General features: G+C 40.7%; 1 protein-coding gene across 1 annotated transcript in view; it reads right to left on the bottom strand.

Moving 5' to 3' along the window:
• LOC311140570 (2-oxoisovalerate dehydrogenase subunit beta, mitochondrial-like) overlaps positions 1 to 14,823 on the bottom strand; it is a 100,157-nt gene extending 85,334 nt beyond the window's left edge. Inside the window, exons 1-4 of the mRNA XM_084175686.1 lie at positions 14,610 to 14,823; positions 3,629 to 3,706; positions 3,413 to 3,481; positions 636 to 769 (exon numbers count right to left, since the gene is read on the bottom strand). Coding sequence (XP_084031812.1) covers positions 636 to 769; positions 3,413 to 3,481; positions 3,629 to 3,706; positions 14,610 to 14,805 — 477 coding nt within the window. The 5' untranslated portion in view covers positions 14,806 to 14,823. The remainder of the gene's footprint in view (positions 1 to 635; positions 770 to 3,412; positions 3,482 to 3,628; positions 3,707 to 14,609) is intronic.
• Positions 14,824 to 16,149: the final 1,326 nt, after the last annotated feature.

Raw genomic sequence — 16,149 nt, 5'->3', positions numbered from 1 at the left:
CTGCCGGGAAACGTGTGCCAACATAACAGACAAGGCCGGATAGCGAAGCCGCTCACTTTCCAGGTCAGTACATTAAAGCCCCATTGCTATCTTCTGAGGTAGACACGCTACGCTAGTGTTTTCTTTGAGACCATTTTTACAGTGAGGGAGGCATAGTTTGGGCAGATTTCCAGTCTTTCAAACAACACCCGTGCTATTTAGAGCAGAAAAGCGTCAGCAAATAGCGTTAAAAGCTAGTGTCTGGTTGGCATCTGGCCAAATTGCACCTCAATTATAATGTTTTACTTTTTTTGATAGCGTTTAATTACAACTTGATTGTGTGGAAGCCTAATCACTTATGAGCAGAGAACTCACTGGGGAAAATATTATATTTACACTAATTACACAAGATTGACATTGATGCAAATGAGGCAGGTGTTTGTTGGTGGTTTAAAACATATATGCATGAGTGAAGCAGAAATGGATCCCAGTAGTCCCTGATCAAATCTGTTCCCGTCACATGAGAGGCTGGGCTATGATGACAACAAATAAAACCATCTGCGTAATCAAACAGGCAAACAAGTGACAGAGAAATTACACAGTTTATAGAAATAGCCATAATTCTTTATGCACAGAGCGCAGACAGACTGGCTCACCTGGTCGAAGGCAGGGTAAATGTAGTCGGCAAACTGGATCTCAGCGATGGCCGTGGCACCAGCAACCGCCGCACCGATTCCAAATCCCACAATGCCTTGCTCACACAGAGGAGTGTTGAAGACACGGTCTTTACCTGGAGAGCGAGAGAGAGAGGATGGGAGAGGGTTACTCAGTTATCATCTACCAAGGGGGCTGATGACGACAAATAAGAGCACACCCATTTCAACCAAAAGGAGAGAGTTTATGCAGTGCATTGCTGACTAATGACTTCAAAAACATCCACTCATTCATTTTCAATTAGGGATGAAATCCAAGCAAAATACAGTGTAATAGGGCCAGGGCACCTGATGGATGACAGGGTTTGTCAGTCGCCCCCCCCCTACCCAACACTTGCTTCATAATCATTGCAGTGTCTCCTTAAAATACCATCCGGACTTAAAATAAGTTAAGTGACATTCGGAGAGAGAGGACTCCTCCTTAACTGGAGCAAAATAGGCTGTGATGCACTAAAAAGCCCAAGTCTGAATAATAAAGACAAAAACTATTTTTCCATCCGCCACTCTATTATCTTGACAGCGAGCCGCAGGACTGGGGACTCTACATTTGGGGAGGAATGTTATTTTGGTTCTCTTGCTTTGTTTAATTGCCAAGAAGCAAGTATTTTCTTTCTTTGATCCCTCCAAACCTCGTTTCTGTCCCGTCCAGGGAGACCTGACCTCAAGTGCCCTCCTCTCACCACAGACCGGACACCATTAGAGCACCACAAGCCCTCAGAAATGTATAATTAGGCCAACCCGTCACAGTCCAATCAGAATCCTGTGTACTTGTAAAACACAGCCAGAGTAAACAACAAATACATCTGGTGGTCAATGAGTGACACACAGTGAGCTCCAAACTTATTAGGACAGTGACACATGTTGTTGTTGTTTTGGCTCTGTACTCCAGAACTTTGGATTTGAAATGATACAATGACTATGATGTTAAAGTGCAGACTGTTAGCTTTAATATGAGGGCATCTTCATCCATATCATGTGAACCATTTAGAAATTACAGCACTTTTTACAGTTCCCCTATTTTAGGGGACCACAAATTTACTTATATGTGTATTAAAGTAGTAGTCAAAAGTTTCGTATTTGATCCTATATTCCTAGCACGCAATGATTACATCAAGCTTGTGACTCTACAAACTTGTTGGATGCATTTTCTGGTTGTTTTTGGTTGTTACAGACTACGTAGTGTGTCATTTTGGAGTCACTTCTACATTAATGTGGATGCTACCATGATTACAGATAGTCCTGAATGAATTGTGAATAATGATGAGTGAGAATGTTAAGACACAAAATATCAAACCACCAACACATGCTAACCTTTCACCATTACAATAACAGGGGAGGTTAGCATTTTTGGGGGGGTATGATATTTTTGCCTCTAAGATTCTCACTCAATAATAATGTGGCATTTAGCAGACGCTTTTATCCAAAGCGACTTACAGTCATGCGTGCATACATTTTTGTGTATGGGTGGTAATGTGGAAGTGTTTAGAAACATGACTCCAAAATGGCACAATACATTATTTACCATTCATTTCGATTGGGCACAAACTAATCTGAAACACAACCAAAACAAACAGCAAATGCATCCAACAAGTTTGTAGAGTCACAAGCTTGATGTAATCATTGCGTGCTAGGAATATGGTACCAGATACAACTACTTTAATACACAAGTGAATTTATCCCTTTTGGTACCATAAATATTGTGTCACTGTCCCAATACGTTTGGAGCTCACATTAGATGAATATGCCCTGCACTTTCACATGTTTGAGGCATCTATGGGCTAGTCATTCATGATTGACACATTTTCATTTAGGAGAAATAGAAAGACTGAGGTCGAAGTGGCTAGTCATTTCCAGGTGAACGGCACAGGAGACACTGCCTGTGCGCACACTACTCAGTGGCGGAGTAATGCATCACTGGGGTGAATGCGTCAGCCACACAAATAGCGATTAGCATACTGCCCATAAACCTGCATGTAGTATAATGGTAAAGAGAGAGGGATATATAAAAAGATAATCCCTCTCCGCCATCAATCTACCTAGATGAGATTAAAAATAATGATCCCTAGCAGAAGGTCAACACCTCTGACGTCAATGACAACAAAAGATAGCACAAAGAGGGAGATTTGCATTGTCTTTTCCAAAACCTAATCATATACTTCCACCTAGCCAGGGGTGAATCACGACTGGTGTCCACATTATGGAGATGAGGGTAAAGTATTCTACATTATCAGGAGGCAGCACACAAAAGATATAATGGCCATTTCAAAACCTGCACATTTGTAGCAGCAGTACACCCGCACTAGTTAATCCACTCTAAAAATAATTTCATATTAGGATAATAAGAGGAGGAATTCAACTGTACTATGAATAGCCTAACAGTACGCATGGGCATAGCTGACAAAAAACAATGTGATTATTATTGAATCAAGTTTCTATAGAAATGTGTATCCTTGCAATAACCTTTGTAAACAAGCACAGCTATGTTAGGACTATCACACACACGTCCAAACTGACACACACAATTTTGCAGTTTTGACCAATACACACACTGAGTTTTGACCAACAAGGGCACGAAAATGGTTCTCTGCTGCCATCTGGTGGTCTCACAATGTCATTAACCAGGACATCAGTGGGACAGTATGTTTGTGCTGACATTAGTCAGCACAAACATACTGATATATTTGACTAAAATAGTAAGGGGAAAGGATTCAGCCTCTTACCATATTTGTCTCGGAGACCCACGGTGCAACGAAATACTCCACCAAAGGCAACGTCTTCCCCAAAGATGACTGAAGGACAGATACATCTCATATTGATTGACACTAATACATAGGCCTAATATTTCTAAATTGCATATCTTATTTACACATTACATCTTTTAAGATATGGCTGAATACATTAACACATAAAATGACAATCCAGACCAGTTTTATTACCTGCGGTGGGGTCGCTGGCGAGAGTGTTGTCCAAGGCACTGGTCACAGACTGAAATAAGTTCATCTTTGTAGTGGGGCCTACAAGAAGTTGGGAGAATTTTATGGAGCGATTAAAGCGCCAACAGAAACTATTTGTATATAGATATTGAATTTGTAATGCACAGATGGAATCATTTAATTCATCAATTTAACTTGTATTTCATCATTTGAAACTGAATTGAGTGAATATAAGGTGAATGCACCTATTTGTAAGTCGCTCTGGATAAGAGCGTCTGCTAAATGACGTAAATGTAAATATTGCATTCAGACTATAAATTAAATGTAAGTTCATATTCAAATTCTATATTTATATATTCAGTTTCAATATGGTAAAAATCGCATTCATTGTATGTGTATCAAGTTTACAAACTATCATTTGTAGTTTTACCAAAGTGATATATATATATATATATATTTTTTTTTTTCTACTTCTTAGATGCATTCCAGGGTTCTAAGCTGAAAAATGTAGGCACACAAAGGCATTTAGGAGAACAATGAAAAATATGAGGTAATAAAGATGGAATCCTTCATTTTTCTACGCTAACTGCTGCTCCCTAAATTTGAACTTCAGGTCGCACAGCAAAATATTTGGCACGTATGCGAGTAAAACGGTCGCACCGTAGCATTCAGATTCAGTTTGCAAATTCAGTTCTCTAAATTCATATTAAAAAGCAGAGACAACATCCTGGTCCTTTGCCAGCAAGGAATGGTAGAAGAGAACAGATAGAATCAAACGCTCTGTGTTAAACAGGTTTCTGGTAGTTTCTGAAGCCAATGTTGCCAATTATTTTAATGATTACTTAATTGGCAAAGTGGACAAACTTAGGCAGGAAACGCCAACAAACAGTGAGCCATCATACTCATATATTGAAAGAAAAGCAATGTAAGTTTGAATTTTGTTAAGTTAGTGTGGGAGAGGTGGAAAAATATTGTTATCATTCAATACTGACAAATCTCCTGGCATTGACAACTTTGATGGAAAGCTGCTAAGGATGGTAGCTCATTCTACAGCCAATCCTATCTGTCATATCTTTCATCTGAGCCTAGATGAAAGTCTTTGTCCTCAGGCCTGGAGGGAAGCCAAAGTCATTCCGCTACCCAAGAGTGGTAAAGCGGCCTTTACTGGTTCTAACAGCAGACCTATCAGCTTGCTACCAGCTCTTAGCAAACTGTTGGAAAACATTTTGTTTGACCAAATACAATGCAATTTCTCTGTAAACAAATGACCAACAGACTTTCAGCATGCTTATAGAGAAGATGTGCTGCACTGACAAATGACTGATGATTGGTTGAAAGAAATTTACAATAAGGAGGTTGTGGGAGCTGTACTGTTAGATTTCATTACAGCCTTTGATATTATTGACAATAACCTGTTGAGAAAAAGTATGTGTTATGGCTTTTCAACCTCAGCTCTGAATACATGTTATGGCAATCTAATAGAATTTGGAGGGTTTTCTTTAATGGAAGCTTCTCTAATATCAAACATGTAAAGTGTGGTGTACCGCAGAGCAGTGCTCGAGGCCCTCTACTCTTTTGTATTTTTACCAATGACCTGCCACTGGCATTAAACAAAGCATGTGTGTCCATGTATGCTGCTGATTCAACCATATACGCATCAGTAACCCCAGCTCCATTCCATCTTAGTGAAGCAACACCTCACGGCACAACGCCGCTCCCCATGTGACCTACTTGTTATGTGTACAGTGAGGGAAAAAAGTATTTGATCCCCTGCTGATTTTGTACGTTTGCCCACTGACAAAGAAATGATCAGTCTATAATTTTTATGGTAGGTTTATTTGAACAGTGAGAGACAGAACAACAACAAAAATCCAGAAAAACACATGTCAAAAATGTTATAAATTGATTTGCATTTTAATGACGGAAATAAGTACAGTGGGGAAAAAAAGTATTTAGTCAGCCACCAATTGTGCAAGTTCTCCCACTTAAAAAGATGAGAGAGGCCTGTAATTTTCATCATAGGTACAAGTCAACTATGACAGACAAATTGAGGAAAAGAAATCCAGAAAATCACATTGTAGGATTTTTAATGAATTTATTTGCAAATGATGGTGGAAAATAAGTATTTGGTCACCTACAAACAAGCAAGATTTCTGGCTCTCACAGACCTGTAACTTCTTATTTAAGAGGCTCCTCTGTCCTCCACTCATTACCTGTATTAATGGCACCTGTTTGAACTTGTTATCAGTATAAAAGACACCTGTCCACAACCTCAAACAGTCACACTCCAAACTCCACTATGGCCAAGACCAAAGAGCTGTTAAAGGACACCAGAAACAAAATTGTAGACCTGCACCAGGCTGGGAAGACTGAATCTGCAATAGGTAAGCAGCTTGGTTTGAAGAAATCAACTGTGGGAGCAATTATTAGGAAATGGAAGACATACAAGACCACTGATAATCTCCCTCGATCTGGGGCTCCACGCAAGTTCTCACCCCGTGGGGTCAAAATGATCACAAGAACGGTGAGCAAAAATCCCAGAACCACACGGGGGGACCTAGTGAATGACCTGCAGAGAGCTGGGACCAAAGTAACAAAGCCTACCATCAGTAACACACTACGCCGCCAGGGACTCAAATCCTGCAGTGCCAGACGTGTCCCCCTGCTTAAGCCAGTACATGTCCAGGCCCGTCTGAAGTTTGATAGAGTGCATTTGGATGATCCAGAAGAGGATTGGGAGAATGCCATATGGTCAGATGAAACCAAAATATAACTTTTTGGTAAAAACTCAACTTGTCGTGTTTGGAGGACAAAGAATGCTGAGTTGCACCATACCTACTGTGAAGCATGGGGGTGGAAACATCATGCTTTGGGGCTGTTTTTCTGCAAAAGGACCAGGACGACTGATCCGTGTAAAGGAAAGAATGAATGGGGCCATGTATCGTGAGATTTTGAGTGAAAACCTCCTTCCATCAGCAAGGGCATTGAAGATGAAACGTGGCTGGGTCTTTCAGCATGACAATGTTCCCAAACACACCGCCCGGGCAACGAAGGAGTGGCTTCGTAAGAAGCATTTCAAGGTCCTGGAGTGGCCTAGCCAGTCTCCAGATCTCAACCCCATAGAAAATCTTTGGAGGGAGTTGAAAGTCCGTGTTGCCCAGCGACAGCCCCAAAACATCACTGCTCTAGAGGAGATCTGCATGGAGGAATGGGCCAAAATACCAGCAACAGTGTGTGAAAACCTTGTGAAGACTTACAGAAAACGTTTGACCTGTGTCATTGCCAACAAAGGGTACATAACAAAGTATTGAGAAACTTTTGTTATTGACCAAATACTTATTTTCCACCATAATTTGCAAATAAATTCATTAAAAATCCTACTATGTGATTTTCTGGAATTTTATTTCTCATTTTGTCTGTCATAGTTGACGTGTACCTATGATGAAAATTACAGGCCTCTCTCATCTTTAAGTGGGAGAACTTGCACAATTGGTGGCTGACTAAATACTTTTTTTCTCCACTGTATTTGACCCCCTCTCAATCAGAAAGATTTCTGGCTCCCGGGTGTCTTTTATACAGGTAACGAGCTGAGATTAGGAGCACACTCTTAAAGGGAGTGCTCCTAATCTCAGTTTGTTACCTGTATAAAAGACACCTGTCCACAGAAGCAATCAATCAGATTCCAAACTCTCCACCATGTTCAAGACCAAAGAGCTCTCCAAGGATGTCAGGGACAAGATTGTAGACTTACACAAGGCTGGAATGGGCTACAAAACCATCAGCTTGTACAAGACCATCACCAAGCAGCTTGGTGAGAAGGTGACAACAGTTGGTGCAATTACTTGCAAATGGAAGAAACACAAAATAACTGTCAATCTCCCTCAGCCTGGGGCTCCATGCAAGATCTCACCTCGTGGAGTTGCAATGATCATGAGAACGATGAGGAATCATCCCAGAACTACACGGGAGGATCTTGTCAATGATCTCAAGGCAGCTGGGACCATAGTCACCAAGAAAACAATTGGTAACACACTACGCCGTGAAGGACTGAAATCCTGCAGCGCCTGTAAGGTCCCCCTGCTCAAGAAAGCACATATACAGGCCCGTCTGAAGTTTGCCATTGAACATCTGAATGATTCAGAGGAGAACTGGGTGAAAGTGTTGTGGTCAGATGAGACCAAAATCGAGCTCTTTGGCATCAACTCAATTCGCCGTGTTAGGAGGAGGAGGAATGCTGCCTATGACCCCAAGAACACCATCCCCACCGTCAAACATGGAGGTGGAAAAATTATGCTTTGGGGGTGTTTTTCTGCTAAGGGGACAGGACAACTTCACCGCATCAAAGGGAGGGCATTGAAAATGGGTCGTGGATGGGTATTCCAGCATGACAATGACCCAAAACAAACAGCCAAGGCAACAAAGGAGTGGCTCAAGAAGAAGCACATTAAGGTCCTGGAGTGGCCTAGCCAGTCTCCAAACCTAAATCCCATAGAAAATCTGTGGAGGGAGCTGAAGGTTCGAGTTGCCAAACGTCAGCCTCGAAACCTTAATGACTTGGAGAAGATCTGCAAAGAGGAGTGGGACAAAATCCCTCCTGAGATGTGTGCAAACCTGGTGGCCAACTACAAGAAACGTCTGACCTCAGTGATTGCCAACAAGGGTTTTGCCACCAAGTACTAAGTCATGTTTTGCAGAGGGGTCAAATACTTATTTCCCTCATTAAAATGCAAATCAATTTATAAACATTTTTGACATGCGTTTTTCTGGAACATTTTGTTGTTTTTCTGTCTCTCACTGTTCAAATAAACCTACCATTAAAATTATAGACTGATCATGTCTTTGTCAGTGGGCAAATGTACAAAATCAGCAGGGGATCAAATACTTTTTTCCCCTCACTGTATGTACTGACATGTATGTGTAACAGATAGATGCGCACGCACACACACGTTAATGTTTTAAAATGTATGTAAATTGTAAAACCTTTTGTCTGTAATGTATTTTTCGTTATGTGTCGAACACCAGTAAGACTAGCTGTTGCCATTGGCGTCGGCTAATGTGGATCCTAATAAATCAAAATGTTGAATTTATTTTCTTCCTATGAATTTGACTCTAGCGTTTGAACCGTTTGGGCTATAAGCTACTATGCTCACAGGACGGGCAGGACACATTATAAGGGAGTGTGACAAGAAATGCTATTTGGCCCCCATAACAATTCTTCATGTCGCCTGACCATATCACGGATTCCAATCCAAGTGCCAATGCCGTTTAGCAAACTCTAGGCGTTTACATTTGTTGGATGACATGAAAATCTAGCTTTTTGGCCACGCACACTAGTGGTCGGTTTGGCATCAAAATAAGGATGCATAAGCAGAGAATAACCCAATACCTACTGTAAAGTATGGTGGGTGGATCTTTGATTTTATGGGGCCATTTTGCTTCCACTGGTCCTGGGGCCCTTATTAAGCCCAACGGCATCATGAACTTTACCCAGTACCCTGATATATTTGCCAAAAACCTGGTTGCCTCTGCCAGGAGGTTGAAACTTGGCCGGAGGTGGATCTTCCAGCAAGATAATAAACCCAAGCCACCCAAATTCCACAATGAAATTGTTAATTGGCCACAAAAATCAACATTTAGCCTCCAGACTTGAACCCCATTGAGAACCTGTGGCAAACAGAAGCAGAAAGATCTGTGGACCCCAATGAGACTGCAACAGAGGTGGTTTGGTGATCCAAGCATGTGATGAGCAACATTATTGCCCGAGACCTGAAGACGTGTTAGTTTGACTGATGGGGTTCTAACCCAGGTCTCCTGTGCACCACAGAATGTAACAGGTCTCTAACAAGTTACTCATCATGCAAGCGTGGTCCCCGAACCACCTGTTACACACTTCACCCCCCTTTGACCTCCTCAAGAGACCCACCCAAGTCACAGAACCAATGCCTAGGCCTTAGCTCCGCAGGCTAACAAAGTCTTAACCCAGTCCTTCACATTACCCTTATAATAAGTACCCTTGCCAGAGACATGAAAGTAAAGGCGTCAGCATGCTTCAGTTCGGCTGGCGGCTAGCCAAACCGAACAAGTGTGCTTGCATACTCCCGAGTGGCGCAGCGGTCTAAGTCACTGCATCGCAGTGCTGAGGCGTCACTACAGCCTTGGGTTCGATCCCAGGCTGTGTCACAGCCGGCCGCGACCGGGAGACCCATGAGGCGGCGCACAATTGGCCCAGTGTCATCCAGGTTAGGGGAAGGTTTGGCCGGACAGGATTTCCTTGTCTCATCGTGCTCTAGCGACTCCTTGTGACGGGCCGGGCGCCTGCTAGCGGACTTCGGTCGTCAGTTGGACGGTGTTTCCTCCGACACATTGGTGAAGCTGGCTTCCGGGTTAAGCAAGCAGTGTGTCAAGAAGCAGTGATGCTTGGCAGGGTCGTGTTTTGGAGGACGCATGGCTCTCGACCTTTGCCTCTCCCGAGTCCGTAGGGGCGTTGCAGCGAAGAGACAAGACTAACTACCAATACCACTCCTATGTAAATGGTAGATTATCAGACACTCAAGAAGAAGGCCTGATTTCATTATTACTGAAACAGGATACAAGTGGAAAATATAAAGATCCAGTCCATTAAAAAAATTGGAGCCCCCTTACACTTCAGTGTTGTGATGCAAAAATTCTAGCAAAATGTATAGCGCATAGAATTTAAAAAAGGTATTGTCGGACATTATTCATTCTAATCAGACAGGTTTTTTACATGGGCGATACATTGGAGATAATATAAGGCAAGTACTGGAAACAATAGAACACTATGAAAAATCTGGGAAGCCAGGCCTACTATTCATAGCAGACTTCGAAAAAGCATTTGATAAAGTACGACTGGGGTTTATATATCAATGCCTGGAGCATTTCAATTTTGGACAATCTCTTATAAATTGGGTTCAAATCATGTATAGTAACCCTAGGTGTAAAATAGTAAATAATGGCTATTTCTCAGAAAGTTTTAAACTGTCCAGAGGAGTGAAACAAGGTTGTCCACTATCGGCATATCTATTTATTATTGCCATCGAGATGTTAGCTATTAAAATCAGATCCAACAATAATATCAAGGGATTAGAAATCCAGGGCTTAAAAACAAAAGGTGTCATTGTACGCTGATGATTCATATTTTCTTTTAAATCCACAACTTGAATCCCTCCACAGCCTCAGAGGATCTAGATACATTTTCTAACCTCTTTGGATTACAACCAAATTATTATAAATGTACTTATATTACGTATTGGATCACTAAAAAATACAATTTTTACATTACCATGTAGTTTACCAATAACATGGTCTGATGGTGATGTGGATATACTCAAAATACATATCCCAAATGAAATAAATGATCTCACTCCAAAAAAATGTAATAGAAAGTTAGCAAAAATAGATAAGATCTTGCCAACATGGAAAGGTAAATACCTGTCAATTTGTGGAAAAATCACATTGATTAACTCTTCAGTATTATCCCAGTTTTAAATTATATGAGAAATTTTTTTTTCCATTTTATTTGGAACGGCAAGCCAGACAAAATTAAACAGGCCTATTTATATAATGAATATGAATTAGGAAGACAGAAATTATTAAATATTAAAGCATTAGACCTATCACTAAAAGCTTCAATCATTCAAAAATTATACTTAAATCAGAACTGGTTCTCTAGCAAACTAGTAAGATTGTCTCACCCAATGTTCAAGAAGGGACTTTTTCCCTTTATTCAGATTACAACCCCTCACTTTCAGGTATTTGAAAAGGAAATCATCTCTCAAATATCACTATTTCTAAAACAAGCCATAGAAAGTTGGTTGCAATTTCAATTTAATCCTCCAAAAAATGACAGAACAAATATTGCAACAAATATTGTGGTTAAACTCAAATATACTAATTGATAAAAAACCGTTATTTAAATAAAAATAAAAAAATAAAAAAAAGTATAATCTTCGTAAATGATATTATCGGTAGGAATGGTGGAGTTGTCGCACACGCAGCTAACAAAAACATATGGAAATGTCTGCTCTACCCAAAATTACAACCAAATAATTGCAGCATTACCGCAAAAATGGAAAAGGAAAGTGGAAGAAGGAAAAAGTAAGGAACTTGTCTGTCGGCCTTGCATTAAATATCATAATTGGTTAAAGAAAATTGTGATAAATAAAAAAGTATACCAGTTTCATTTAAGGACCAAAAGATTGACAGCCGTCCCATATAGATTGCAAAATAGTTGGGAAGAGATTTTTGACGTACCGATTCCATGGCATAGTGTTTATGAACTGATACGCAAAATGACGCCGGATTCAAAACTTTTTTCAATTTAAATTATTATATAAAATTCTTGCTACCAATAGAATGTTATTTGTATGGGGGATACAATCTTCCCAGCTCTGCAGATTTGGCTGTGAAGAGACAGAATCATTAGATCATTTGTTTTGGTACTGTCCATTTGTAGCTTGTTTCTGGACACAGGTCCAGGAATGGCTAAGGATTGCAATATTTGCATGGAGCTGACCCTGCAGATAGCACTACTGGGTGATCTGAAAAGTCATAGTCAATCGATCAATAATATAATAATACTTTTAGCAAAGATGTTTATTTTCAATTCTGTAGAAACAATGAGAAACAATGAGAATTGTAGAAACAATGAGAATAGAAAGGTTCAGAGCTTTTGTAAAACATCACAGTACAGTTGAGAAATATATGGCAAGTAGATATCCAGTGTGGATGGTGTTGGGAGATAGATGGGAGGTGTTGAATGGAGCTGAAGGATGGGACTAATTACAACAACTAATAACAACAAGATAACTAGTGTAAGACATGCTGTGTCCATAATAATATAGGTTATATATTGTGAGCTTTTGTGAAAGAGCACAGTTGGAAAGATATGGCATATAGAAGCATACCAGATGGACATCATGAAACAACAAACAAAATATAATTAGTGACTGTGTCCATAAAATGTATATAGTATGTATGGGCATGAAGTAGAGGCCTAAGCATTGTTGTTCACTAGTTTACTCCAATTGGGGAGGGGATGGTGGGGTTGGAAAGTAATAAAGGGAAATATATATATTTTTTAAGGATAATATTTTATTTTAAAATACAATACAAAAAAAACATTTGCTTGAAAAAAATGAGAATAAAAGCGCAATAGTACCGTTTGTCCATTTTGAGATGCCGTAGCCAGTCCTCAACATGGTCCAAAATTAATTAACCCAAGAAATCTGTCATTCATTTTGATGTTTTTGCAAATTAGATCTTAGTCGTGCAATTTTACATACAACTAAGTTGTTTGGTGCAGTATTTCTCAATGAAAAAATTGCATGAAAACAAGTTGTCCCTCGTTGAATGACAACAAAGACTTTATTGAAGAATCCCTACTGTTGACCAATCACCGATGAAGGGGTGTAGACTTCAGCTCCGAACTTCGGCTTGCCTCTAGAAAAATTTGTCCCCAAACAGCCGAAAAACCCCTCACCGAAGTCCAAAACGAACAAAAACCACACAGAATGTCGTCATAATACATTATATGCACAAACTCATCCAACTGTTTCGAATGGGAAGCATGCGGACACCTTAACATGTCAAACTAACACGTCTTCAGGTCTCAGGCAAGGTTCTCATCACATTAGCATGGGTCACCAAAGCACATTCTTTTGATGAGTAACCTTGCTGGATCTTGAAGACTTGCAGCAGATGGGGTTTGTGAAACTCACTCAGCGTGAAGCGTCGCCCCTTTGAAGAAGGCCGTTTGTAGCCCTTTCCTACTGTGAAATTACCTAGTGGCCTCATGGGTGGAATGTTAATATTTTTCATTATTTTTATTTAATTTTTTACACAGAAAAGCTGGTGTTTCTATGTCAAACAGTTTTGTTATAATTCTGTCTTCTGTGATGTACAGTACCAGTGAAAAATGTGGACACACCTACTCATTCATTCATTTATTTTTACCATTTTCTACATTGTAGAATATTAGTGAAGACATCAAAACTATGAAATAACACATATGGAATCATGTAGTAACCAAAGAAAGTGTTAAATCAAAATACATTTTATATTTTACATTCTTCAAAGTAGCCACCCTTTGCCTTGATGACAGCTTTGCACACTCTTGGCATTCTCTCAACCAGCTTCATGAGGTAGTCACCTGGAATGCATTTCAATTAACAGGTGTGCCTTGTTAATTTGTGGAAAGTCTTTCCTTCTTAATGAGTTTGAGCATATCAGTTGTGTTGTGACAAGTAAGAGGTGGTATACAGAAGATAGCCCTATTTGGTAAAATACCAAGTCCATATTATGGCAAGAACACCTCAAATAAGCAAAGAGAAACGACAGTCCATAATTTACCCCCATTTTTCATACTGGCCCCCCGTGGGAATCGAACCCACAACCCTGGCGTTGCAAACGCCATGCTCTACCAACTGAGCTACATCCTTGCCGGCCATTCCCTCCCCTACCCTGGAGAACGCTGGGCCAATTGTGCGCCGCCCCATGGGTCTCCCGGTCGCGGCCGGCTACGACAGAGCCTGGATTCGAACCAGGATCTCTAGTGGCACAGCTAGCACTGCAATGCAGTGTCTTAGACCACTGCGCCACTCGGGAGAAGAAGACGCCAAGCACGAGAAAGGGTTTGATCATAGGTTTTGATTCAACTCATGAATTAGCTATATTGAATGTATCTATGTTCCCCCTTTATATCTTAATGTATTCACATGAAAAAAACGAAATGCTCACTGGTACCCTAGTTAATAGAAATACCCATGTGACGGCCGTCTACATCTGCCAAACAAAAGTCCGGGCATGCAACACAGCCAACTTGCCAACAGAAAAATAATAACGTTAACTAGCTAGCTAATGTTAGCATGTTAGTTAGCTAACTAATTTAGAAAAAAATTAGACCTTTTCAGCAAAGATAGTTATCTGTATGACAAATTATTTGAGAATGCAAGGGCATTTCACTTACCATACTCTGTGGGGACAGGGTCAGGGTGGTAGGTGAAGTGCGCTGCATTCCTTCTTTGTGTCTTTGTTTGGGATGAGCAATTCGGGGATAACCTCAGCAGAGTGATCCCAAACGAGCTCTGAGCACCGCTATTTACATTCGCGATGGAGGCTTTCGAGCCTGCACCTCTGAGCAGAAACCGTGCAGCAGCCGCCATTACTGTTGTGAGTGGACTGAACAGGAAGCAGAGAAAGATGACAGAGTCCCTTTTTAGACGAAAGGGGCTGTGATTGGTTGAAACAGTGGGTGGTGTCGGTGGGTTCAGCCTCTTGTCCAATCGCCCTCCATCGACCCTGAATACTTGAGGGAGTTATTTTACGCTGGCCCGCGTTGACATGTCCGTCACGTCATCTGGCGAAAACGGGTAGGGAGGAGCGCCCTTCTCAAATCGAACAGTAATCAAGGCAGCATGGCATCGTCCAGAAACATACAAAATATATTTTCCATAAAATAAATGTTTTATAATTTTTTTATTGGGAAGGGAGATAAAGCGTTTTTATCAAAATCAATCACTTTTGCACGGGAAAACACAGAATCCAACTCATTACTACACGTGTTTATTACATCACTTTTATTTTGAGCCGACTCAAGCCCGGGAGGCAGCCCGGTTGCAAATCGAATGCGATCAACTTTCAGCCGGTGCAAAACACGCCTACACGGGCGCCCGAGAGAGATTAATCGAACTCCCTCCTTGACATGTTCGACAGCGAGCCGACATTAAAAGCGAGTCGAGACTGACTGATCTACAAATCACCTTGCATCCTAAATAACTACTCAATATTATTTGTTGATCAGTCAGTCAGTCACAATTGACCCATGATACGTCACAGTTTTGATTCTCTCGAACACAGCCTTTGACCCAGGTAATGAAGTTGTGTCAAAGATTATGGATATACTAACAAGATAGTCTCTTCGCCCTAACACTGGGAATCGTTGTCCACAAAGCGGCACGGCGGGCTGTCTAGCACCCTTTCTTTGGATTGGTGGATACATCTCATTATTGTAATCTTTTTATTGAATATTTGATGAGGGTTGTTGACGTCATCCGCCTGTATTCAATGGAGAGAGACGCCTCATTTAATGAATATGCATAACAATCTCAAGCTTTTCCGTCGAGTCGGGCCTCTCTCTTCCTCTTTCTGGTTGTGCTAAACATGAAAAAACGAATTACTTTTTATTGTGGGATGATGAAACTGGGTCTTTACTAGTTACCACAGCCACAAAGTCATAAATCGCGCCCATTTCTACAATTGATGTACTTAAAATTTGATTTTAAACCAGTGGCATAGGCAGAAATCCATTGTCGGCCGGCAGGTCCAACAAAAAGTTATTTGGGCCAAAATTTGGGCTCTCAAATCATCATTAAATTCTCATAAAATCCTACCATATACCCTACTATAATCGATCACAAACAACAAACCATCTAACGTGATTTCGCATTATAGACCAAATAGTCTTGTAGTCCTATGTAAATCCATGACTCTTGCATTTAACATGCTAC

The sequence above is a fragment of the Coregonus lavaretus genome (assembly GCF_964263955.1).
Source record: "Coregonus lavaretus genome assembly, chromosome: 13".
NCBI lineage: Eukaryota > Metazoa > Chordata > Actinopteri > Salmoniformes > Salmonidae > Coregonus > Coregonus lavaretus.
Note: the sequence above shows the minus strand (reverse complement) of the source record. Positions and strands in the feature narration are given on the sequence as shown.